We start from the raw sequence: 24,563 nt of genomic DNA on the forward strand, positions 1-24,563 counted from the left end.
GAATAGGTACATTTCATTTTCTTCATTTTCTTATGGCATGGCTTGGCATGGTAATGACTTCAATGACAATCCTAAATATGCTTAATTGGAGGTTTAATTTAAATTAGTGGACATGAGGCGGATATGAAGCTAATGGAAGTGGATGTAAGGTGTGGAGGTCAGTTTGGATAAGTGGGTTCCTGGAATGATGTCAGAGGTTTGAGGCCTCATTGCTTATTTATTTACTTAAAAACTGTATATCACTATTCATAAAAACATCAGAACTATTACAAAGATATTTTCTGAGGGACTGTGGTTCTCTTTTTTCCACTGTTGTAAGCTGTTAATTTGGAAAATGACAAATCATTTACGTAATATTTAAATATATTTTCTTAATTGACTGCATAAGCTCGGTAGCATGGAAAGGTTTTCAGGAGGTGTTTTAAAAGTTAAAACAGAATATGCCTGATGAACCTCTATTGGCAGAACTGGGGTGACAACACAAAAAGTTTGGTTTCTTGCTGCTATTAAGCAGCAGGGTGGACATACACTAAGAACATCGCTAGACTGCCTCTTTTGTTCAACACCAAATGTAGGCCCTTATATGTGTGTTTTAGTTTTTTGAAACTCCCAGACTCTAAGCATAAGTAAAGTAAGATGATACCTCTGCATCCAAAACTTTTTATACCGACAGTCATAAGAAATCTGGCTACTTTCGCCTGCATTAGATACTTCAGAGGAACTGATTGCAGATTATTCATTATATGACTACAATGAAGTTTTATAATATCTGAATGTCTTAGGTATTTTTAAAATGAACAAACAATTTGAACTGAAACAGTGTTTCAGTAAGCACTGCTGTATTTTGCAGTGAACTTATAATGTTAGCAGTGTTGTGAACAGCCTTGGAACAGTGGGAGAAAAATTAAAATATTAAATAACAAACATGACCGAGTCTAGACAATGTTCTGACTTTCAGGTTAGCCAAAATTTAATGTCTGTTACCTCTGAAAATTTACTATATTTAAATACAACATTATATGGAGGGGGGAGGAGAGAAAGAGACAAAGAGAGACTGATGCAGATGGAAACAGCTCCATCATACTGTGAAACCCTGACAGAGGTCTCACTGTCTCTTTTTGGTTGGTACCAAAGAGCCATGCCAAATGCCAGTAACATTTATTGAACATAAATTCTCTATATAGACTTCAGTGTCACAGAACTGCACCCTGGCTATATTTAGTCTTTAAAGTAATTTTGGCATGTAAGCAGTATATGAATTGATAATAATAATAATAATAATAATAATAACCATCATAATAATAATCTATCATTGGGTGATACTGCATTTTCGCAATTGCCTGAACCCACCATTAAAAGTTTGTGTGGTGCATGCAAAACAAGAAAGCCTTATAGTTGACCATTTGCTGTATCATATCTGGACCCAGCAGCATTTCTACAGGTTGAACAGCTTCAAACAAATTCACTTCTTTCAATGAAGTAATAACCTGGCCATTTCCATTTGTTTAAAATTTGCATCTTGCTTCATTTGAGATGCTTTACAAATTAGCTAAAACATACAAGTGATCTTAAAATCTCATTTTATTTTCTCCCCCTTAACAAACTTAACATCCCTAATATTCTTCTCAAACCTATAAATCATTAGGGCGGTAAATATAGAAGTGTCTTTAGGAAAAGCTCGGTTTCACTATGCTTCTTTCTGGGGAAAAGGTAGGTATTTGAATTCTTCCGAATTCTATTTTAAACATCTAGATAGCCAAGTTATTTCTCATTGAACAGTGCATTTGGTATTTGCTAGACATTGCTGTGCGCATCATATGTGACGTCCTAGGAGTCTTGGACCAGAACGCTTCCATTAGATTGTATGGCATAAGGAAAATGACTTTTAAAAATTATACAACAATGCACGTGGACATTTCTAGATTACAGGAACAAAGACTAGAAGAGAAATGTTCCATCCCTAGTTGCCAAATGAAAAGAATTGCGTTTTCCCTGAATAATCATATTTGGGTTTAAAGATACGATGTGCTTGTTAAGTGAAACCTTTGAAACTCTAATAGTAGATGAGGTTAGTGAGGAGAACTGGGAGTTATAAAATTAAGAGTTTCAGACCAATGGCCTGCTATTAGGCATGCCAGGGGGTTAATTATTTAATTATTACGCTGAACTGCAGCCCTCCTATGTCACACTGGAAAAGCTACTGTAGCTCCTCTGAGTAGTTCACTGTGTAGCTTAGACCCTGAGAGAGATAAGAACTGAGCCTTGTTGGGAAAAGGATCAAAAGCCCCATCATGCACATGGAAATAGTGGCAAAGTTGTCTATTTTGTACCAAAATCTGTATCAGCGAAGGCACAAAGTCAACTTGTACAGAAATATTTTTTTAAGTCAGCATATTTATAGGTATTATTCTTTACCAACCGCTAATTAGTTGGTAAAGAAGTAATATTGTTTCACGTAGTAAGGATACTTTTTACCGCTCTTCTGCTTCACCAGAGTTCTGACTCAGCTTGCATATGTGATAAAAAAGTTATCCTCACCACTTAGCAGGTTGCTACAGGTAAGTGGTTTACCAAGTTTCTGTATACATACTTTGAGAAGTTACCACTTGGTAAACAACTGTCTGCATTCATCCAAAATCAAATAAAACCTGTTAGGAAACTTGTGTGCAAAAACTGGTTGAAAGTTTTAGTTTTTAAAAATAAACCTGTATTTAATTTTTGTGGTGGGTTTGTTTTTTAAAAAACAACCTTTTCAGTAGCCTTCTCTGGCCACAATTCAATTTATGCACTTGCTTAAATTTATCTTGTTCATCAAGGAACAGCCCAATGAAGTCAATGGTACTTAAGTCTGTGTTTCAGTAATTTGCAGAATGAAGCCCTTTATCTTTTATTTATGACTTAGATGCGCACCAGCTCTTATTATCTTCCTTTGTATCTGGGTAAGACCCACACCCGACGACGCCACCTGTTCCTGGATTAACAATTAGAGTGTGGTGTTCAATAGATTGGCAGCATATGCTTTTTAAAGACTAAAACTTTGAGTCTATCCCTTCCAGAGCAAGCTCAGCTCCTGATGACCCAAGAAACTAATTCCACTCCCAAACATGGATAGCCAGTCAGCAGCTTTTCAGATTAATGCAATGCCCCAGCACCTTCAGGTTACTCGCCAGATTTACAGTACTACAATCTGTCCGACTGAAAGAGCGCTGCCAAATGAAACCAAAGCAGGTCTCATCTGTTGTGCAGCCAAGTGAAAGGTTGTGGGCTGTATTCATTATTAATTAATCTTTTTAAAAAGGCACTTGATTTATTAAAAAGCACATCTAGGGTTAATATTTTATTTCAGACACATCAATATTTTATTGTGGCGAATAGCCCAATCTACTACTGCTGGTTTAGACAGCCAAAAATATTATCTTGCCATTTCAAAAAAAGGAGAGGGGAGAAGAAAGTATACAAACACATGATTTCTAGCGCTTACATCAATTTAAAGATATGGTTAGAACTAAAATATATTTTCCCCCTTTTCCTCTCCCAGCTAAGTACATATCAAAGAGGATATTTCACTGCAAATTTTGTCTTACATATATTCATTCAAAAGGAAGTCACACTGTGTTCAATTGAGCTCACAATGCAACCTCAGTTTCTAAAGTGTAAAGCAATATGGCTCAGCTTCAGTATATCCATTGAATTGCCCACCTTTCACCCATCTCATGTCCAACCTTTTGTTTTTACATACTTTGAGAGTTAAAGAAGATTAAACTGCATACTTTTCTAAATATACTGCGCTCTTATGATTAAGCATACTGATTATTTCTCTGTATTTTAACATCTATGCAATTGAAAGGCAGCAACTTGGACTGGGAGGAACCCCAGTTTATTCATTTGTGTAATGAATTAAATGCGCAAAACCATTTCTCTTTTAAGTTGTGGCATTCAATAATATCTTTTCATTTTGCATTTCTAATTACTTTCACGAGCTTCTTATTTATCCCAGACAACTGTTTTATACTGAAAATCTTGCTAAAATAAGATGGATGCCAGTGCTAAGTGGTTATTAGCAATCACATAAGGGAAAGGCGTGCCCAAGTTAAGTGATTATTAATGAAATAAAGTCAGCTGCCTTAACAATGTAATCAAAAATATCTAATTGAAAGCCTAAAGCACAATGGAAGTCTATGCGGCATAACTGAAGTTAACTTCTTGTGCCTCAGACCAGCTGGAATGTGGCAATGTGGTTGTAATTTAGTAATTGTGCCATGGCCCTTGGGGTCATTTTTGCACCAGTGAAGAACAACCATGCTGCAGGAGAAAGACAAATCTTCTTTGTTAATGGAACAGGAGTACAGTTCTGCATTTCACTTTCCTCCTCCAGTGGATAACTGAAGTACAGTCATTGTACAAAAGAGGCGGATATTCACATACTGTAAGTGGATCTTATCTAAGGCTTCTTGAAACCTTTTAAGCTTAATATAGCAGCAAACCATTTCTAATATGAACATTTCATCTTTGAAGCTAACACAGAGCATTTCGTTGTGACCAAGAAAGAGGTTAACATAGGTTTCATCTCAAAGGTCCTGAAGAATATTCCATACAACAATATTTTTTTGCCACAGATGAGCATGTAAATCTGCTGGCTTGGGCAAGTTTCTTAATATTATTCACAGACTGAAAAGCAGAGAGATCCTAAAATCTTAAGAGAAAGTTATTGTAGAAAACATTTTGGGTTTTGTGCTCTTTTTAAATCTCAGTATATATTTGACCCATGCCACAAGAAACCTTTTGTTGGGGACCCACTAAACTTAAGATCTAAGGCTGAATGTGTGCTCTTACCGATATTCTTCATAATTCCTGCAAAGAACCCTTGAAAAGTGTAGTAGTAATTTAACCAGTACTTTCAATCTAATCAGCCTCTCATTTTAAGTTTCATCAGTACAACGGTTTGCAAAACGTATTTTCAGACAAAATAAAAACCAATAACCAATTGAGATCCCTTGCTCTTTCTCACCACACAGAAACAAAATTAAAAGCCTACCAGTTACGTTAATAGGTATAACATCAGTTTGGACTGCTTGAGCCTGTTGTCGCATTTTCTCCTCCGGGGTTGGCAATGGAAGTGATTTGGTCCAATTTGTTTGAGTGTTGATATCAGAGAATTCATTTGAAACTGGTGTTTTGGGTCTCTTGATGCTAATGAGCTTCTCCTCCTCAGGAGAAGGGGTCGAACACTATTAAAAAAAAGTACGCTGTAAATTCAGTGCAAATATATTTATCTTACTTATTTATCTTTCAAATATAAATTAAAGCACTCAAAATAGTTGATGCTTTTGCCTTGGCTATATCTAGCAAAATATGAATTAGACAGACCTTGTTCCAATTTGTACATAAGGAAAGGTTTGTACATCCTCTTTAGCAGTAATTACAAATACTGAACCGATTTCATCCAACATCCAATAAGGTTTTTTTTAAAAAATCAATAAACGTATAACCCAATTAAGCACATGTTAAGGAATTGAATTCAATGTGACAGGCAATCCTATGCACACTTACCTGGGAGTAAGTACTACTGAATACAGAATACTTATGAGTAAACATGCATAAAATCTAATTATTAAACTTGTACATAACTCTTTTTCTCATTGGAAAAAAGGGACATTATGCAGAACCATATACTAAATTTACGTATAAAACATAGGAATTAATACTGGTCTGTTAATGATATACCAAGAACTCTACTATTTTCAGTAGGAGTTTTAACAGTGCTATAAAATACAGTGCTTCTAGTTGCCCAAACTCTTTAAAAATATGCTCTAGGGCTACTTTGATGGGATTTTTAAAAATCCCAAATATGAAAGAATGGATTTACAAATCTTGTAAAACATTTACAACTGAAATGTCAGAAGAGATTCTTCAATGCAATGACCAAATCTTAGGGGAAATGGCCCCTCTTTTGGTATCCCTGACCTTAGTATTAGGATAAGAAACCTTCTGTGCCATCTTCTTCCTTTGTACAAAGGGGAAATTTGCAAGTGTGACTCCACCAAATCAGTTTTTAAAAGGTCTGAGTCACAAAGATAGAAATGCAAACCAAAATGATATGCAAGGGTTCATTAGTGTGTGACTTTTGTTTATCTTACTATTACACATGAAAAAAAGCTTGCTCTCTAGGCTCAGGTGCCAAGGGAGTAATACTTCCAAGCATGGTGCTGTGTGATAAGCCCCAGTAACCTACTTTTTATCTGGTTGGTTGACATTGTCAAAATGAATAACTGTCATGTTATGTTGACCCAGTGCATTGTATTTGGAAACCCAGCTGCCATTAGCCAGTCACCAGGGGCTCTTCAAACATGACAAGAGACAGAGACATAAATGTATACTATATAACTTTCCTTCTTTTTCAAGGAAACTGCAAATAAAGCATATTTTAAAAGCAATTGTGAGGCATGAAGCAAAACAAATCACACACATAGGCAGACAGGTAAATTTATGTCTGAATCCTTGTTATACAAAACAAACAAAATTCACAATTTTGACACATGGGAAAATAAATCAGCTGATCCGATGGCCAATAAATAATAGACCATTTATATCAGGCATAGGCAAACTCGGCCCTCCAGACTTTTGGGACTTCAACTCCCATCATCCGTAGCTAACAGGACCAGTGGTCTGGGGTGATGGAAGTTGTAGTCCCAAAACATCTGGAGGGCCGAGTTCGCCTATGCCTGATTTAAATAGTCAGATCAGCTACTCTGACAAAACACTGTCCAAATGTTGTTCAAGTTTTAGTGCATACAAACATTTTGATACAATCCAAGCAGCAATTGTTTCCTTCTCTTGTGTACAGCTGGGTGCTCTCCAGATGTTTTGGTCTAGAACTCCCACCAGCCCCAGCCAAATGGCTGTGCTGACTGGGGCTAATGTGAGTTGTAGGCCAAAACATCTGGAGGGCACCAGGTTGGCAAAGCCTGCTTTAATGCATTAAAAAATCCTCCAGGTCCTGGGATCGCTTGGTTACTCACACCTGGCCCTATTCTCAGCCCTGATGGAAAACAACCTTTCAAAAGTATCTCAGCCAAGGGTGAAATTAATTACAGAATCATAAAATTGTAGGTGTTTGTGGTTGGGGCAGCTGAGGTAGGGCTTTGACACGATCTACCAGTCAACATCCTGAAAACATCAGCTCTGGAATTTCTAAGACCTATGCATGTCTGAAAGGTGTGCATGTGCAATATAGTTGTACCTTGGTTCTCGAACATAAACCGTTCCGGAAGGCCGTTCAACTTCCGAAAGTGTTTGAAAACCAAGGTGCAGCTTCCGATTGGCTGCAGGAGCTTTCAGCACTCAAGCGGAAGCCGCGTCGGACGTTCGACTTCCAAAAAATGTTCGGAAACCGGAACACTTACTTCCGGGTTTTTGCATTCGGGAGCCAAAACGTACTAGTACCAAGGCGCTCGAGAACCAAGGTACGACTGTACTAACTTCCTGCAATGGATGCATCCCACCATGCGGCCCCCCACCCTGCCACAGTCCCTAGTTTTGCCCCAGAGAGTTCCTGTGTTCTGGCTGCATTCCCCAACAAACAGCTGGGAATGAAGACTCCACGCTTTGAATATTGTTATAGGTCTTTGGGTATCAGAGTTTTTGGGTGCTTGGATTTATATCAAAATAGCCAGGTGAGACTGTGAATGGCCTAGCCATTAAGCAAGCAAAAACAGAACGATGGCTCATCAAGAAAGTCATGGAGAGGGGTGAACCCCCCACTCTGGGCTCTGGGTAGTTAACAAAAGACAATGCCAGAGTGGTGAGGAGGAAGTTTCAGAACTGCAGTGAGAGGTTATGTAAGCTGAAGGGGAAATAGTTGCATTTAGAAAGCAGTTTCAAAGCTGGAAAGTGTGGGTTAGAGCAGAATGGGGTGGGCAGTTTGAATCCAACGTTACACCCATGGGAGGAAAAGGACCCGCTTTGGAATGTAATCCTGGGAGTTCCTCCATTGTAGGTTCATGTTGTAAATGAACCATATATCATAAAGACACCACAGTCTCCGCTGTAACCCCTGGAATCTTGCACTGCTGTGAAGACTGGGGTGGTGTGTAACAATATGTTCTTAAATGACTATTTCAAAGGCAGGCACAAGTCCCAAAGGAAATAACAACTCTTCAGAATAAGCAGCAACCTGAATTCATTGCTCCAACAAAGCCTATAATAAAGAAACCAAATAGTATGCAGATTTGTGGTGGTTTAAAACTCAGTCCAAAGATTAGTGTTAGAAGAAAAGGAATGAGAATGAATAGGAAGCGAAATTAATATTATTCTTATGTATTACAAAGAGTAGCACAGTTTGGTTTTCATGCTTAATTGTATTACTAAATATTATTTTTCCCAATGTTATACTGAGATGGTTGGATTGCTCAATAAATATAATAGCAGTTATTAAATGTTTCAGATTTCATTTCAGTAAACTGATCTTTTAAGATTGTCATCTGAGATTTCTGGATTTCTACATGATCTCTGAATAGAACACGGTGGAACAAAAACATTATTTGTTTACAGTAGAGGAAAGCATATAGTAAGGATTGAAAAAGGAATGTTCAGAAATGAGATTAGTGGCATTTTGGTTGCTGAAGCCAGTAAACAGGGATTATCATCCTCTTCCCACTCATCAAATGATAAATCTCATTATCAGAGTGGGGATAACTTGCATCCACATCTAGACCCTGGATGCCATTCATCCAAATGCTGTGTTTACTTTTTAAAAAAGTTTACATTTGCAACCATTGCAAAAGTTGATGGAGTCTTGAGGGGCAGACAAAAATGGGGGAGGGGGCTGGATTAGGCCCTTGAACTGGAAGGTAGCCACCCCTGTCGTATAACATGTGAGTTAAGAGGAACCTAATAGACACTCACATTCACTCTCGGATTCAATGCTAATATGTTTTGTTTTCCATTTCATATATAAATCAATATATAGTTTGTTTGATTTGGAATAAATTATTGTAAAACAGCACAACAATCCAAATTACAAGAACATTTATAACAGTTTATAAAGTTAGTAACTATTCCCAGATATAGAAAACATTAACAAAGTATGAGCAGTAAAAAAGGAGTTAGTCCATTAAATATACAAACTGAGGGTTCTAGATTGACAACTACTGAGATAAGGATAGAAGCACACAATGTTAGTACAAGATTTACCTTGAAAAAGTGAAACCAACAATAGGTGAAAATTTAAAAGTGAGATTTGAGAATATTCTAGCATCACAATAACATCAAGCTGTATATATACATAACAGCTGGATGATCCCATTTTGGAGCCAGATACCTTGATCTTCCATGGAATCAAACAACAGCAGGCACTAAGGCAAGACTGAGGGAGGCAGTCTAACAGACTAGACTGTTGAGTGAGAGAAAAAAGAAAGCGAATGAGTGGCAAAGAAAAGAGAAAAAACACACACATAAAAAGACACAACAGACACAGTAAACGTAGCAACATGATAAACATAATTTCAGAAAGCAGAGAGGAGTTGCTATCTGAAGACATCAATTTTCCATGCAAGGAAAACATGCTTAAGTGATGAAGAGAAAGAGAGAAAATATCATACTAGTTTGTCGTGTTTTAATCAAAGGGTTTTAATAACAACAACAACAACAACAACAACAACAACAATAATAATAAACCAGCCAATTCAGTGGACTCACAAAAGGGAAATATGCTTCAGTACAGGGTGTCAGAAATGCTGCCATGAATTAGGGCCATTTATCACATTAAAAAGATGGCTCCACCCCAAACTGTCCCCACAGAAGTATCTGAGGGCAGTATGAACCAAATTACAGGAATATGCATGAAGTCGATCATATTAACCATCTGATCTGATTTCCAGAAAAATTCTAGGGTCCTAAGTAGATGTATTTCATACCATCTGCATCCTGATCTGGACTTGCAAAGGGACTGCACATTAGACTTTTACATCAAATGCTCATTTTCCCCTTCCTTTGAAGTTCTGGGGCAACAAGAACCCTGAAAGACCCCCTTCTGGGACCATCTCAAGAAGGAGCCACAGAGAAGGAAGGAACCTCCCCTCTCCAACCCTTGAGGCTAACACTTCTCTTTTGAACAAATATTCTCAGATACCAAGTTACTTCTCTGCAAAACCTCCCTCAGCTTCAGGCTTCCCACCTTCTCCACAATATTAGTTCTAGAGGGACCATAACAACAGCCTCACCCAACAGTACATCTCACTGTGTCTTTCACTGAGGACTGATATCCACCAGTACATACCATATCAAAATAAAGAAAAGTGGAATATCACTCTAAGATAATTTTTATGGGAAGGTAGTTTTCAAGGAAAATGCCATTTTGCTTATAATATTAGGTAGTATTTCACTATAAATTAGCCCTCAGCAGTTCTATAATCTCCTCATAATGCCACTTATTGAGTCAATTTTAATATTTCACTGATTGTGCAAATAACACCTATATAATAATTTCTCCTACACAGGAACAAAATTGCAGGACTATTAAGAAATACTGACTTGCTGAGGACATTGCACTATATTTTCTGTTATAAATACTAAAAAATTCATAGTCCAAAAACTAGCTAAGATAATTTTTTTGGATTTAAACCAACACAGTTCTAAATACATTTACTTGAAAGTAAATAATACCATCTCAAGATCTTCATGCATGAATCCCACCCTCTCCAGGTGGGATATTGAAGTGCACACACTCATGGTTGAAGACCAACAGGGAAGGAGTGGAGTGAGGAGGCTATTGGAAAATGCATCACATCTGTGTTTATTTTTTAAGTATCATTATTCAGCCTTTAACTTCAAGATTAAATGAGCTAGAAGGGCGCAAACAACAACAACTTCCCATCCGAACAGTGCTGTCTTTACTGTTCAAGGATTTCAGTATCTTTGCAATAACCCTTTAAGGTAGGTAGGTAGGTAAGTATGTGTGTTATCATACACACATGTATGAGAACAGGGCCAGTGGTTGAGCACATACATATGCTATGAGTTCATGGCTGATCCTGAGAAAGGAAAGAAGATGGTGGATAAAGAGCTGATAGCTATGAAACACAGTGCACATAACCAGTGGCGTAGCGTGTGTTGTCAGCACCCGGGGCAAGGCAAGTAATTTGCACCCCCTAACCCGGTAGGGGCAGAGAGCTGCGAGTGCCCCCCCAGATGTTGCTCCCGGTTCAGCCAGCCCCCCCTGCACCCCCCATGCTACGCCACTGCACATAACAGATTCCTGCACAAGGGGCAAGTATTACTCAAGTGGATACTATACAGAAATCACAATGAAGAAACAAATGCACAATTAGAACAGAGGGAAGGATTCAGCTACTGAGTTCTGTCAGGGGACGCTCACACAAGGACTTCCACCTGCACACTCTGGTTTTCCTCCCTCTCAGGTCCCTGAAATTGGTGCAGGGGCAGGAGAACCCCCAGGATAACGCATGGGGCAAGGAGAGAGAGTGGGGAACAGTCCATCAGGCAAGCTGCAATGCTTGCACCGACAAAACATCTGACATAGTGCAACGTTTATTTCCTTCCAGAGAACCGAACTGCACTAAGTCCACTTTATACACATCAAGCTTGCTTGAAATAAAATGTAAGGTGAACTCTGAACACTTTAAAAAACAAAAAAACAAAGCTAGTGTTCACAAAGGGATAATGGCTTTATTTTCTATTTGCTCATGAAAGCAGCAAGCACTGATATAACCGGTTTCAAAATCTGTACTTCTGCCTGCCAGAGATGTTTGCATTGCAATTTTCTTCTTTGAGTTGAACCACACTATAGGTGGTGTTTTTAAAAACAGCATAGCTTTAAAGGCCCATATTTTTCTAAATATTTTGCACAGTTCTATTTTGCACTTCTATAGTTTTATGTTGATTTAATTTTGGCTTATATGTGCATTATACTACATTACTTCCTAGGGCGCTTGGTACCTCACCTTTTGTTCAATTTCTTCATAGTCATCGTGGTGACTTCCGCAGATTGCACTGGAAGAAGATGAGAAAGTTGGGCCCTGAGAATAGTATTGAGAACTTCGATAGCCATCCCTTCGCAGCTTGTCACATTCTGTACATCATGGAGAGGAAAAAAATTAAAAATAAACATTAGTGTTTTGGTTGCTAGATACCAAGGTAGGCAGCCTGCAGGCAACATGTGGTACCCAAACTCAATTCATGTGACCCCTAAAACCTCCTATGGCTACACTATTCCTGGCCTTTTAAAGTATTTTCTCCTCCTTTCAAAGGAGCAATATTATATTCAAATTTTAAAACTTTCTTTCTGATTGTATGGTTTGGGGAAAGAAGTTCCATTCCCAACTCCCACTGTCTCGAAACAAACTCACTGGATGCAAGCTCATGGCAGAAGCCTAAGTCAGAAAGGAATTAGTTTTGCTTGCTTTCCAGAACAGTAGTTGTATTCATCTGTTCCCTGCATCTGTATGCTTATTTGAGATTAACCCATTCAAACCCAGTGAGCTTCCTTCTGAGTAAATCTGCATAGGAGTTGGAATTCTAATTTGAGGTAGCCGTGATGAAAACTGAAGCAGGGTATTCTATATCCTGCTTTCCACTTTCAATCCATCCATCTTCAGAATGGGTCATAGCTCAAGTTCCCAAATTCATAGGTCCTAAATTCAATTTGTGGTACGTATCTCCAGGTAGCGCTGGGAATATCCCCAATCTGAAACCTTGGTGAACCACTGCCATTCAGACAACACTGAGCTAGATGGTCTGACTCCATGAAAGGCGGTTCCTTATGTTCCTATCTTCAGCTTTGTCTCCATCTATCATGTAGGCATGTCGCCCCTGGCAGACTGCCCCTCCCTGGTGGAAAATGGGCCTCAACAAACCAACATATGCAGACTAAAGCACAGGGGTGAAATTGTGCCAGTGTCAAATTTGTTCATTTATATACAACTTCATCCACCCACCAATGTTTGGGACACATTCAGCTAAAGAAGTGACAAAGTTCCCAAGAGAACTGGCACAAAGTGGTGTGAGACCAAAACACACAACCAGCTACCACAGCCTTATATTCTTTGCCGAAAAGAAAAAGAAAAAATGTGACCGTAATTCTGCTTCAAGAATAGAAAAGGACTTTTGGCCAAAGTAAATCCCATCAATCAACTAACTGCTGGGATAGCTCACGTTGGTAGAACAGGAAATTGTGTATCTCAAGGTTGTGGGTTTGAGCCTCATGTTGGGCAAAGGATTCCTACAGTGCAGGATGTTGAAACAGATGACTTCATGGTCCCTTCCAATTCTACCGATCTATGGTTCTATGAATATGTTTTGCTATTTTAATAAATTCTGTCTTTTTTCCAGTCCTGAGGATGAATGAATGTATTTTATCTCCCCGGCAACATTTTCAAATCTAACTCTGGCTTCAGAGTTTCCACCAGGCCCACACTTTCAAACCCACCTTTGCAGCTGAATGAACAACAAACGTGTTACATATAAAAATGCATGCTGACATTCTCTGAATATTAAATTCTGCTCCAAATTCCATATTTGTTTAGGCTGACTAGAACCCCTTCCGGTTAAAGGACATTTCTGGGTTTTATCATTAAAAAACCAGAATATTTTAACGGACATATTTAATACCTAAATTATGCATATAATACACATTAAATGTCATCGTCTGCTGTTCTGCTTCAATCTTGATTCTTTGACAGAAGTAGACACACCAGAGTCTTGAGCCATTTTGGAACCCAGGAGACTAAGTGTGACCTCTCCATTGTTACCCATACATCTCTCTACTCCAAAATGTAATTATCTATAGTTTCTAGACTATAAAGTAGTCCTAGATTCAAAACTATCAAATGTTAATATATTGCATGTCATCAGTAGACACATTTATATCACTTTGTGAAAAATAGACTTAAGGAAACACAGTACGAACTCAAACTCTGTTTTTCTTTGAACAATTTAGAAAGTAAAACGATATTTACTTTACACAGGGTAACAGGGAATGCGCTATACAGTGGTGCCTCGCAAGACGAAATTAATCCGTTCCGCAAGTCTCTTCGTCTTGCGGTTTTTTTGTCTTGCGAAGCACGGCTATTAGCGGCTTAGCGGCTATTAGCGGCTATTAACGGCTTAGCAGCTTTAAGAAAAAGGAAACAAACTCGCAAGAACTCGCAAGACGTTTCATCTTGCGAAGCAAGCCCATAGGGAAATTCGTCTTGCGGAACGACTCAAAAAACGGAAAACTCTTTCGCCTTGCGCGTTTTTCGTCTTGCGAGGCATTCGTCTTGCGAGGTACCACTGTAGTAAAAGGCACATGTGCATTTACTCATTTCAAAACAGAAGTTGTCAAAATTGATGGAGAGAAATGGACAAACTGTGGTCTAGATTGACAGATGGCTGTCTACTAAACCATTTAGGTGGAAGATTGCTAGAAACATGAGATATAGGGAGAGAAGAACACTAGCGATAGGGGTCTTATTCACCAGTCTGGTAGACCCCCATAAAATGCTTTGAATCTGAGTAGGGATGTTGCTCACTACACAATCACCATCTGCTAAGCAGCTTTGGCAAAGACTACTAAGCTAACCTCCTTCCATGGGGTGAAGAAAACTAACATTTCCCCCCAATGGAGAACAAAACACTTATCAAAATAACAATCCTCGGCCTTCTTCAGAATAAATAGGAATTGCTGAGAAACTGATTCAACTGAAATATTTCCATGAAACTTCCAAACAACATGCCCTGAATTTAAAATTAGATAAAAATCCTTATCATTACTGTAGCTGTTTCCCAATCCCTGTCTTCTTCCTTAATTGATATTCAATGAAATACAGCTAAAGAGCAACAGACGCTGGAACATAAGGGAAAAATGAAATCTTCAAGATGTGGATGAACATGCTAAGCTGCCTAGTCCAACTGTTACTTTTACCTTTCCAGAAAATCTGTCAGGAGCACAGAGTGGAAAATACATTAAGCATCAATTTTCAAGAAATTAATTTTTATCTGTAAAATACAGATCATATCATGATGCTACCATGATTCATACATACACATATTCTGAATAGTTTAAGCAAGGTTTTTATATATTAAAAAAAGACAACACTTCCATAACAGGTGCACTTCTTTTATTAAAAAAAAACCAAACCCTTGTGAATCAAATATTTTTTTCTTGTTTTAATTCATAATATTTAATCTGAATTACACATCCAACAGTATGAGCCAGTTCTTCCATTCACACTTGCAGAAAGGTATCAACTAATTGGAACAAGTACAAAGAATAAAGATGATCAGGGGCATGTAAAGTAATCCTATGAAGAAATAGCTCAGAATATACTCTTGATCTTAGTCTCCTCCCTTAATTGTTGTATTGTTTTAACAAAATTGTTACTTTGTGCATTTCAGTAATGGATGCTGATATTTTAATGTTTAATTGATTTTTATACATCATAAACTGCTTAGAAACCTATTTTGGCATTAAGTAATTAATGGAATGCACATTGTGATATTTCCTCTACAAAAGCACACAACTACCATATAAGAATATCAATATTATATTTCAAAATAAATTTTCTGTAAGAAATGGCTGAATAGAAGTATATCTGGAAACAGATATATCCTTTGGCTTTCCATAAAGTTTTGCTCTTACAATAACTTGAAGTCTAGCAAACTCAGACCCAATATTTCTGTAATTAAATTTATTCAGCAACTCTATTACCTAGTTCCATAGCTTTCCCCAAAAGCAAGAAATCACTGGTGAAGAAAAACAAATTAAAACATGCTATACGTCTATTTCTACAAACAGAAAGCTCTTTTTTGTTGAGATCAGGAATTGAATTCCATGTAACAAAGAGAGTTTTTAATTGCAATGCTCTGAATAGAGTATAATGCCAAACTTCATGATTAAATTCAGAAGTGCAAGATTATGGCAGATAACCAGGTTTTTGTTTTCTCATCTGCTGAAATCATGTTACATGGTTACTTATCTCTTAAAACGATACAGAAAACTTGAGACGTTCTTGCAAAAAAGTCAGCAGGTTTCTAGACTTCAAAGTAATCTTTTGTTAATTAAAGACAGCATATAGCAAGTGATACAAAATATCTTAGCAGAAAGAATCTTTTACAAGATTACGATTATTATAACAAAGGATGCCAGAGGCTGTATGACCACCTAACAAAAGCAAAAAGGCAGCTATTAAAAGTCATACTGACTTTCTTTTCTTAAGGTATGATTTCTGCTTGTCTAAATTCAGGCTAACTGAGAAAATTCACTAGCCTCACAAAACACTTGATATATTTACATTTATTATCTGTATACTAGTTAAGTATGTTAGCACATAATCCAAGGTACTCTTTTAGGTCCTCTTTATGCACACCTGTAGCCATGTAGTGCCTTGTGAGTTGTAGCAATCATGTATGTGGGAAAATTAGAAAAGACACATGATCCGGCCCTGTGCATGTGATTGCACAGATCAGACCATGTTACATCACTGCTGGTTGTGGGTGTCTGCGAAGCAGCTATGTGGTGCTACACCTATGCAACATTGGGTTTGGCACACCTTAGCTGCACTGGTTCAAGGGCTCCTACACACCTACACCTACACACACACACACACACACACACACTTAAACTCCTTAAGTTTTTGTGTTATGCAGCAGATCACAGGATTCCCTTTCAAACAAGCCTCTCTATTGCAGAGCTTAGAAGCTTTTGCCTTTAAAAATCTGCAAGCTGGCATCATTAAAAACAAGACAAAGACAAAGCAGGACCTTTCTGTAGCATAAAGATCATGGAGATATTATTTAGGTTTCCAACAGCAACTCAAAGAATAACATTTTGACAAGCCTAACACGGTATTTAACTATGTGCTACTCAGAGTAGACCTATCAAACTTAATGAACATCACTATGCTAAGGCCATTAATTTCAGTGGGGCTACTCTGAGTAAAATTTAGTTGAATACAGTCGTACCTCTAGTTGCAAACAGGATCTGTTCTGGGGTGCCGTTTGCACCCCAAAAAGTCCGCAACTAGAGCAGCGCTTCTGTGCAAGCGCAGAGTGCGTGCGATAGAGCGCTTCTGCGCATGTGTGAAGCATGCAGAACGCTTCTGCGCGTGCGACGAAACCCGGAAGTATACACTTACAGGTTTGCTGTGTTCACAAGCCGAAAAGACGCAACATGAACCTAACACAACACAAGGTATGACTGTACTATCCCTAGTGTGTTGCTCACCCTCCCCCACCCCGAAGGAGGAGGCTACTTATTAAAGAACTGGGTAGTTTTTGGAAAGACATTTGGGCAGATTCAGTTCCTTCAAGAATTTTATATGTGCAAAGGCTGCATATATGTCCATGGTCTGAATATTTCATTTATACATTGTCTTTCATATAAAACCAAGCAGTTTACTATTTTATTTCTCTGAAAACCACAAATCACATTTCTTCCTCTTTATCTCAATAAAGAAACAATTTCACTAGAATTCCAGACTGGTGTAAGTCCAGAACTAAAAAGCCAGCTGGCACTTAGTAATTTCTGCTGGCACACTGATAAGCAAAGCAGATGGATCTGTATGGAACCGATTCCAAGTGGCCGGATGGGGGGGCAGCATCCAGGCTAGAAAAAGAAAGAAAGAAAAAGGTAGAACAGCATATAGGAGCTGTCATTGTTCTGGCAGATGTGCGGAAGCAGGTAAAGAATGAAAACCTACTGGCAAGCATTTGTATGTCTGAAATGATCAGCTTCGCTAAATTCAGGTTGACTTCTTGGCCTAACTGTTCATGAGACTCAGGAGAAAGAAATTAGAAGCAGAAGCTATCTTTCATACAGCAGTCATTCTAGCACAAGATCTCAGTGGAATTTCAAAGCTTGTTTTGCTCACCAGAGACATTGCTAACAAGACCCGGGGTGCCAAGTCTACATGAAATAAATTTGCAAATGCTAATTCAGACCATCTTTCAGGTAAAGGTAAAGGTACCCCTGACCATTAGGTCCAGTTGTGGACTACTGTGGGGTTGTGGCGCTCATCTTGCTTTACTGGCTGAGGGAGCTGGCATTTGTCTGCAGACAGCTTCTGGGTCATGTGGCCAGCATGACTAAGTCACTTCTGGCAAACCAGAGCAGCGCACGGAAATGCCGTTTACCTTGCTGCCAGAGAGGTACCTATTTATCTACTTGCACTTTGCTGTGCTTTTGAACTGCTAGGTGGGCAGGAGCTGGGACCGAACAACGGGAGCTAACTCCGTCACAGGGATTCAAACCGCCAACCTTCTGATCAGCAAGCCCTAGGCTCAGTGGTTTGGACCACAGCGCCACCCATGTATTTCAGGTAGAAAGAAGCAAATACTGGCTCTTGCCCAACCTTCAAATACCACCTGGGGACATAATGGAATAGCTCAGAAAACTCACTTCACATCTTATTTCATGTTCCAAGATGACCACCAAAAGATGATGGTCTCACATATTGCCTGAAGGAAAGAAAAAGTGCACATATGCAGTTGTACGACTGATGTGAAACCGTTTACCTTGACATCTGACTTAGGCTGGAATTATCCAACCTGCCTCTCTTGACTTTAAACCTAGCTAGAGCCAGCAGCTAAAGGTATGGTGGTGGTGAGGAAAGAAGTAGATTGTAGCAGAACATAAATGCACATGCCGGTAGTCTTCAGGACCTTCATAACCTCTCATCTGTCAAAGTCTACACCTATCAGTACTCTGCTAAAATATATTTAAATTCTTCTCTGTTTTATCATTTGAATTGATATGACCTGTCAGCAGCTTGTGTTCTGTTCCTAATGGGACTGTTGTTGCATAGAATCTGCCTAGCTACAAGCATCTCGACTGCATCGTATCCTACTGATCCATATGACGGGCTGGAAATTAATTATGACATTTGAAAGTGACATTTAGAATCTATCAACAATGCATGCTATGGAAGAATAGACCAGCTGGCAACACAACTAGATTCTGCAGCTATCTGTATCATAACAGGACTTCAAAATACAATTCTCACTTAGATCCTGATGAAGGTTCTATTTTTGTATCACCGTCTAAATAAGGCAAGCATCAGCCATTGAGCCACACAAGAAGGCATCTGACTTGGAACAGGACCCATTTCTGCAGATAAAACCCCCTTATATCATCTGCAAAAAGGAGTTATCACAAGGACTGTTCCATGTCAAGCTTAGTTTTAAAAAGATGCTAGAGAGAAACACCGCGGCAGCTTTTGGACTGTTGCTAAAAAACAGCCAGCATGGACTATAAAGCAGGTTCATGAACTTTATCAATAATACAGTTCAGTGTAGTTTTGGAAATGGAAACCCTTTTACTTTTTTTTACTGAGTCAGGAATTCCAACAGATGTACTGCCAGAGCAGATTAACTGAAATATGTTTGGTTTAACGGAATTTAGCTGATTTTGCCAATTTTGTCCATGTGTGTGTGTGTGTGTGTACCTAAGAGGTTTACATAAAAACAATAAAAATGCAACAACATTTAATAAAATTTACCGGGAAAAAAACTTTTAAAAAATGAAACAAAATGTTACAAATAAAACAGAGGAGCAAACAAACAAAACCATTAGAGTCAAGCGTTCAGGAAAACTTGAGTAGGCAAGTAGGTTTTTAAGAGATGCTTATTCTTCTTCCATCATTACATTCCCAAAGGCAACAGGAAATTAGTTGTTCACAGAACAGTTTACATGTAAATGGCGTAACTCAACTATATATATCAATTCTGCAAACTAACTGACTTTGATGTACATGTGAGAACCAAGAATGCAGCCAGGACTCTGCCACATGGCTAAGAAGAAATTCACCTTTTTGGTTACAAGAGTTCCTGCTGTTTCCAAAATAGCTCTTTGTATCACTATCACAATCTTTCAGATGTAACATCTCCTCATCTCTGTTCAAACATAGAGCCCCCCCAGGCTTATCACAGAGTGCTGTCCATTTGAGACTAAAACTGTCAAGCATTATTCAATAGATTCCAGTGAAAGCTACTGCTTACACACTGGCCACCTTTTTGGCCCAAATGTATTCAAGTGAAGAGAAAGTGGCAGCCAATGGCAGATTCCTTTTTCAAATCACATCACACAGGAAGACACTCCTCTAGAATTTTCTGCAACAGAATTGTTAGGTTGGTCCTGCTCAGAACAATTTAAGAAGGATATTGACAAGCCCAAACATGATGATCAAGGGTCTAGAAACCAAACCTTATGAGGAAAGGTTGAGAGAGTTGAATATGTTTAGCCTGGAAAAGAGGAGACTGAGAGGAGATATGATGGCCTTCTTCAAATATCTAAAGGGCTGTCACATGGAAGATGGAGCAAGTTTGTCTTCTCCTGTTCCGGAGGGTAGGACTTGAACCAACAGATTCAAGTTAAGAAAGGAAATTCTGACTAAATATCAGAAAGAGCTTTCTGACAATAAGAGCTTGCAGCAGAACATAATTCCTCGGAAGGTGGTGGACTCTCCTTCGTTGGATATTTTTAAGTAGAGGTTGGGTGGTCATCTGTCATGGATGCTTTAGTTGAGATTCTTGCATAGCAGGATGCAAGCATAGCAGCATATATGACCCTCGGGATCCCTTCCAACTCTACAGTTCGGTGATTCTATGAAATGACTTGGACAGAAAGCCATAAATAGTTTTGTGGGTATTTTCTTTTTCAAAATCTATTTCGATTAACAGCAAAAGGGTCAGGCACAGGCCTTTCTTTTCTGTCTTTCAGCTTGCAAAATGTAGAGATAAGCAGGCATGACTGAAGCAATCGCGATTTATCATCCACAAGTGTACTAAGATTACATCCCCGTAGAAATCCAAATTAGCCCAAGACAAATGGAGATAATCACATTGAGCGCTCCCCAGTGACAGCCTGTTAACAAATATCATTTGTAATGCCTGTTTCAGCTTCATGCCACTGGAAAGCCCGTTGGATTCCCTGAGTCATGCTGATAGCATCTTTTCAACCACTTTCCTTGAATTTTCTCCTTTAGAGAATGGTGAGAGAATAAGATAAAGGATGTGCTTAAATATGGTAATGTATTATACTTTCAACTTGGATTTCCAAGGTGTTCCTTCTCTTCTCTAATCTTTGGGGTTTTTTTATTTTAAGCATTCAATCAGCTTGTCTACGATGCTGAACAAGGGATGCAAATCACACAGCAGCTGTGTTGTTGAAACAAAACAAATGCGTGCACATTTAAACCAACACATTCTAGATATTCTTTGTAGAAAAAGGAACAGTAGACAGGAGCTAGAAATGCACTGCATACAAGACTAAACAAAACCGTGCCATTTCTCCTGACAGAAGTAAGAGGTAGCAGCTGCTACAACTAGCAGCTTATCCCATTCTACCAGTAGGGTCCAACATCTTACTGAGGTTTTCCTCAAAGATCATTCCAGACCACAGGTGCTCTTTTCATGTATAACTAGTTTGTGCAACACGGCTCTGCTAACTTGAGATTCCTAGCCATTCTCTCCAAGCATGTACTTTTGTAAGCAACTATTATCATGTGAGGTGAGAGAATACAGAGCACAGACATTTCCACTTAGGAATTTTTTCCATACTATAATTATGCAGAAGCGGAGGACTGTGAACAAGCAGGGGTTACAGCAAAGCAAACTGGAGACACTATGAACTGGGAGGTTATCTCCTGTGCACGACAGTTTACAGCTAGTCCTAGATGGAGTGGCACTCCATTTTAAAGACCAGTCCCACAAGCTCGGGGGACAGTGGGGAGGCGGAGTGCGCCTTCCCGTTGCTCCCTGACCTGCTCTTTGGACTGGCGGTGGGGGAAAGCAGCGCTCCCCCCCCCCCGCCAGCCCCAAAGAGCAGGTCGAAAGGAACCCAAAGGCTCTTCGGGTGAACGCACCTTGAACGCACAGAACGCACCTTGTGTTTTTTTCCTGTTCTCCCCCTCCTATGGTCCAGTGCGTCCTATGGTCCGGTGCGTCCAATAGAGCAAAAAATACGGTAGCTCCTAGCTTTCAAATCTCAGTTTCTAACACTGTGCAGGTCAAAACTATTGAATCTAGTTAATTTTTTTTCTTACATACTTCACAGCCAGCAGAATACTTTTGGACTAAATGCACAACTGTAGTTCAATAGATTCCATTTCTCAGCATGGAACCAGCAACGTTTATGTATAAATATATTCTTTAAGATTTTCATTGCATAGGACTCCTCGCAATTCTTCAGAAGAGCATTTGAAAGACAGACATTTTCCAAAGCCAAGTGCGTATGAACTGTGAATGGCTTCAAATAGTTAAAAACCATAAAGAATAAATGGGTATAGCTACCAGCGCTAGCAAACAGTCTTGATTTTATTTTCTCCCTTGGAAACAAGGCAGCCTAGCTTAACCATGCTGCCTCTTGCCTATCTTTTATTTCATTATTCTGAATTGATATAAATTTCACATCTCAGCATCAACATAAATCCAGGGCTAAAACTGTTACTCATATTAAATGGTTCCCTTTTGCTTAACAGGCCATTAATTGAACATATGATTAATACATAAAACAAGTAATCTTCTCAGCAGAAATTAACCACCAGCGAGGGATGACCCATATTTCTCATCAACATATTGATCCAATGAATCATAGGAAAAACAAAGCCTGAGCAATAACATGTTATTCTCTGTATAAGATTAGGGAAACATGTAGGAAGGTCTGCTGATTTATCTTTTAATTTGTTTATTTTACATGCTAACCAGATGTCTTCTGGGATTTAATTCAAACACTTAAAGCATTGCTTCCTAAGCTATGTCTGGAACCAGGACAGTATAGAAACACATCTCCAACCTTAGTCTACAAAACCAATGCGCCAATAAGCTGGGATAACTAATGAATCACCACAGATACTGGGGCCCTGCAGCAAAAAAGCAATGGTATATATGAATGCACTGATGATGGAGAATCAATATTTACTGAAAACAAAAGAGCCTGCAAATTTTACATATATAGGTCTGAAACCGACCTCTGCTGCATTTTTATTAAATGGGAAATTGCAGCAAGGTTAAAATTAAAACCTTATGCAAGCAGGAACAAGCATAAAAGCTAGCTATTATCTTGTATTTTACATTGTTTCTATGGTTATTGATTAGCCATCTTGCCTCAAAGGGAAGCTGTCATTGGCAACCTCTCCCCCTCTATGTGGCCCAATTGAACATACCTCCATATCACCCAAAAACGTATGATTTAAAAAAAAAACCCAAATCAGGTTAAATGCAATCATAATTTTTATGAGTTATTGGATTAACCTAGCTTGAGTTATTTTTACTAATATATTTCAGACACTTTTGAGAAGAAAGGACAGAAGCAGTATGCACTCTGACAAATATATATTTACTGACCTAATATATTTGTTCAGAACTTTACACCTGAACTCTAAAATCAGAATATTCCAATGTCAAGTTTAACCTGCTTTGTTTGATTCCACATGTTCCATATATCAGTGATTGTCCTGAAACTTGTAATCAGCAGGATGGGTTCAATCTCATTTCTAGGATGGCTCTTCAGACTTTCTTTTCCAGCCTCCTCTTTAGCTACAGTTGGAACTTGTGATGATATTATTGTGTCTGGCTGAAACCAACTAGAGCTGCATGTTGCATAAATAAGTTTTATGGAGACCACTTTACAGCAGGAAGAGTATAATCATCTGAAACACTGGTGTGATGTTTTCTTCCCTCTTTGACTTGTTTAGTTCCTTGATAAAAGTACAAGAGGTCACAGGGCTGTGAAAGCAGGCAGATGCAAGCAGGCACATAGTTTTACTGCTAAAGGAAAAAATCTGTAATGATATGGTGTGTTATTATTGTCATCTTCCTACCTCTTAGTACCGACTTCAGGTTCAGCTTGGCTTGGCGGTGCAGATCCTCTACACAGGGTGGCCTTGAGGTGGGTAGAAACACATTCTCTTGTTGATGCCAGGGTGCAGTGTAATGGACTGTCCATCTGCTCTCTTCATCTAGATTGGAGACAGCTGTAAATAAGAGAGAGTCAAATTAAAAAGGAATGCTGCTATTAACCTGAAGTTATGCTCTACAACAGGAGTGGGGGAGAATTTTGCTCTGCCGGATCAGATATCAGCCCCCTCCCCATGGCCTATGTTTAGCTGATGGGTAGGATAACACACCTGTCAATCATATGATGTCATAATGAGGAGAGGTGATTGACAGGTGGGCTCTCCTACCCCGCCTGTCAAAGGTTGTCTGTTGTTGGGGGGATGGGGAGAAGAATAAGTGACTTCAAAGCACCACACAAGGATTGCAAATAGCGCTGCTCATCAACAGGCTTTGATTCCTCATTCAGCTATGGGGAGAAACTTTAGTGCTTTATTTTTCTGCAGAAAATTTTACATTACGTAAGTTCATTAGTAACAATGAATGGGTGTCAATTGCAGATTCATTATTAGGCAGTTTCCAAGTTTTTAGCTTTGTTTCTCACATACAAGAAAAATAAACATGAAAATTAAGATCACTCTCTGAAGCATCAGGAAAAAATCATGGTGCAACTTTTTGCATGTGAAAGTTTTCCAGAAACAATTCCATTTCTAATTTTCTCTGAAAGCTTGTATCAC

General features: G+C 38.7%; 1 protein-coding gene across 17 annotated transcripts in view; it reads right to left on the reverse strand.

The window, feature by feature from the left end:
• Positions 1-24,563, reverse strand: part of NHSL1 (NHS like 1) — a 138,673-nt gene that overhangs the window by 15,043 nt on the left and 99,067 nt on the right. For 9 of the 17 annotated variants that reach the window (XM_083498032.1, XM_083498031.1, XM_083498036.1 and 6 more), the window contains 3 exons: positions 23,814-23,966; positions 11,961-12,088; positions 5,036-5,228 (listed from right to left, as the gene is read on the reverse strand). In XM_083498032.1, coding sequence (XP_083354158.1) covers positions 5,036-5,228; positions 11,961-12,088; positions 23,814-23,966 — 474 coding nt within the window. Of the gene's footprint in view, positions 1-5,035; positions 5,229-9,319; positions 9,392-11,960; positions 12,089-23,813; positions 23,967-24,563 lie in introns of all 17 variants that reach the window. The other 8 variants (XM_083498027.1, XM_083498030.1, XM_083498021.1 and 5 more) reach the window with 1 other exon arrangement.

Source organism: Podarcis liolepis, assembly GCF_965112155.1.
Source record: "Podarcis liolepis genome assembly, chromosome: 3".
NCBI classification, from domain to species: Eukaryota; Metazoa; Chordata; class Lepidosauria; order Squamata; family Lacertidae; genus Podarcis; species Podarcis liolepis.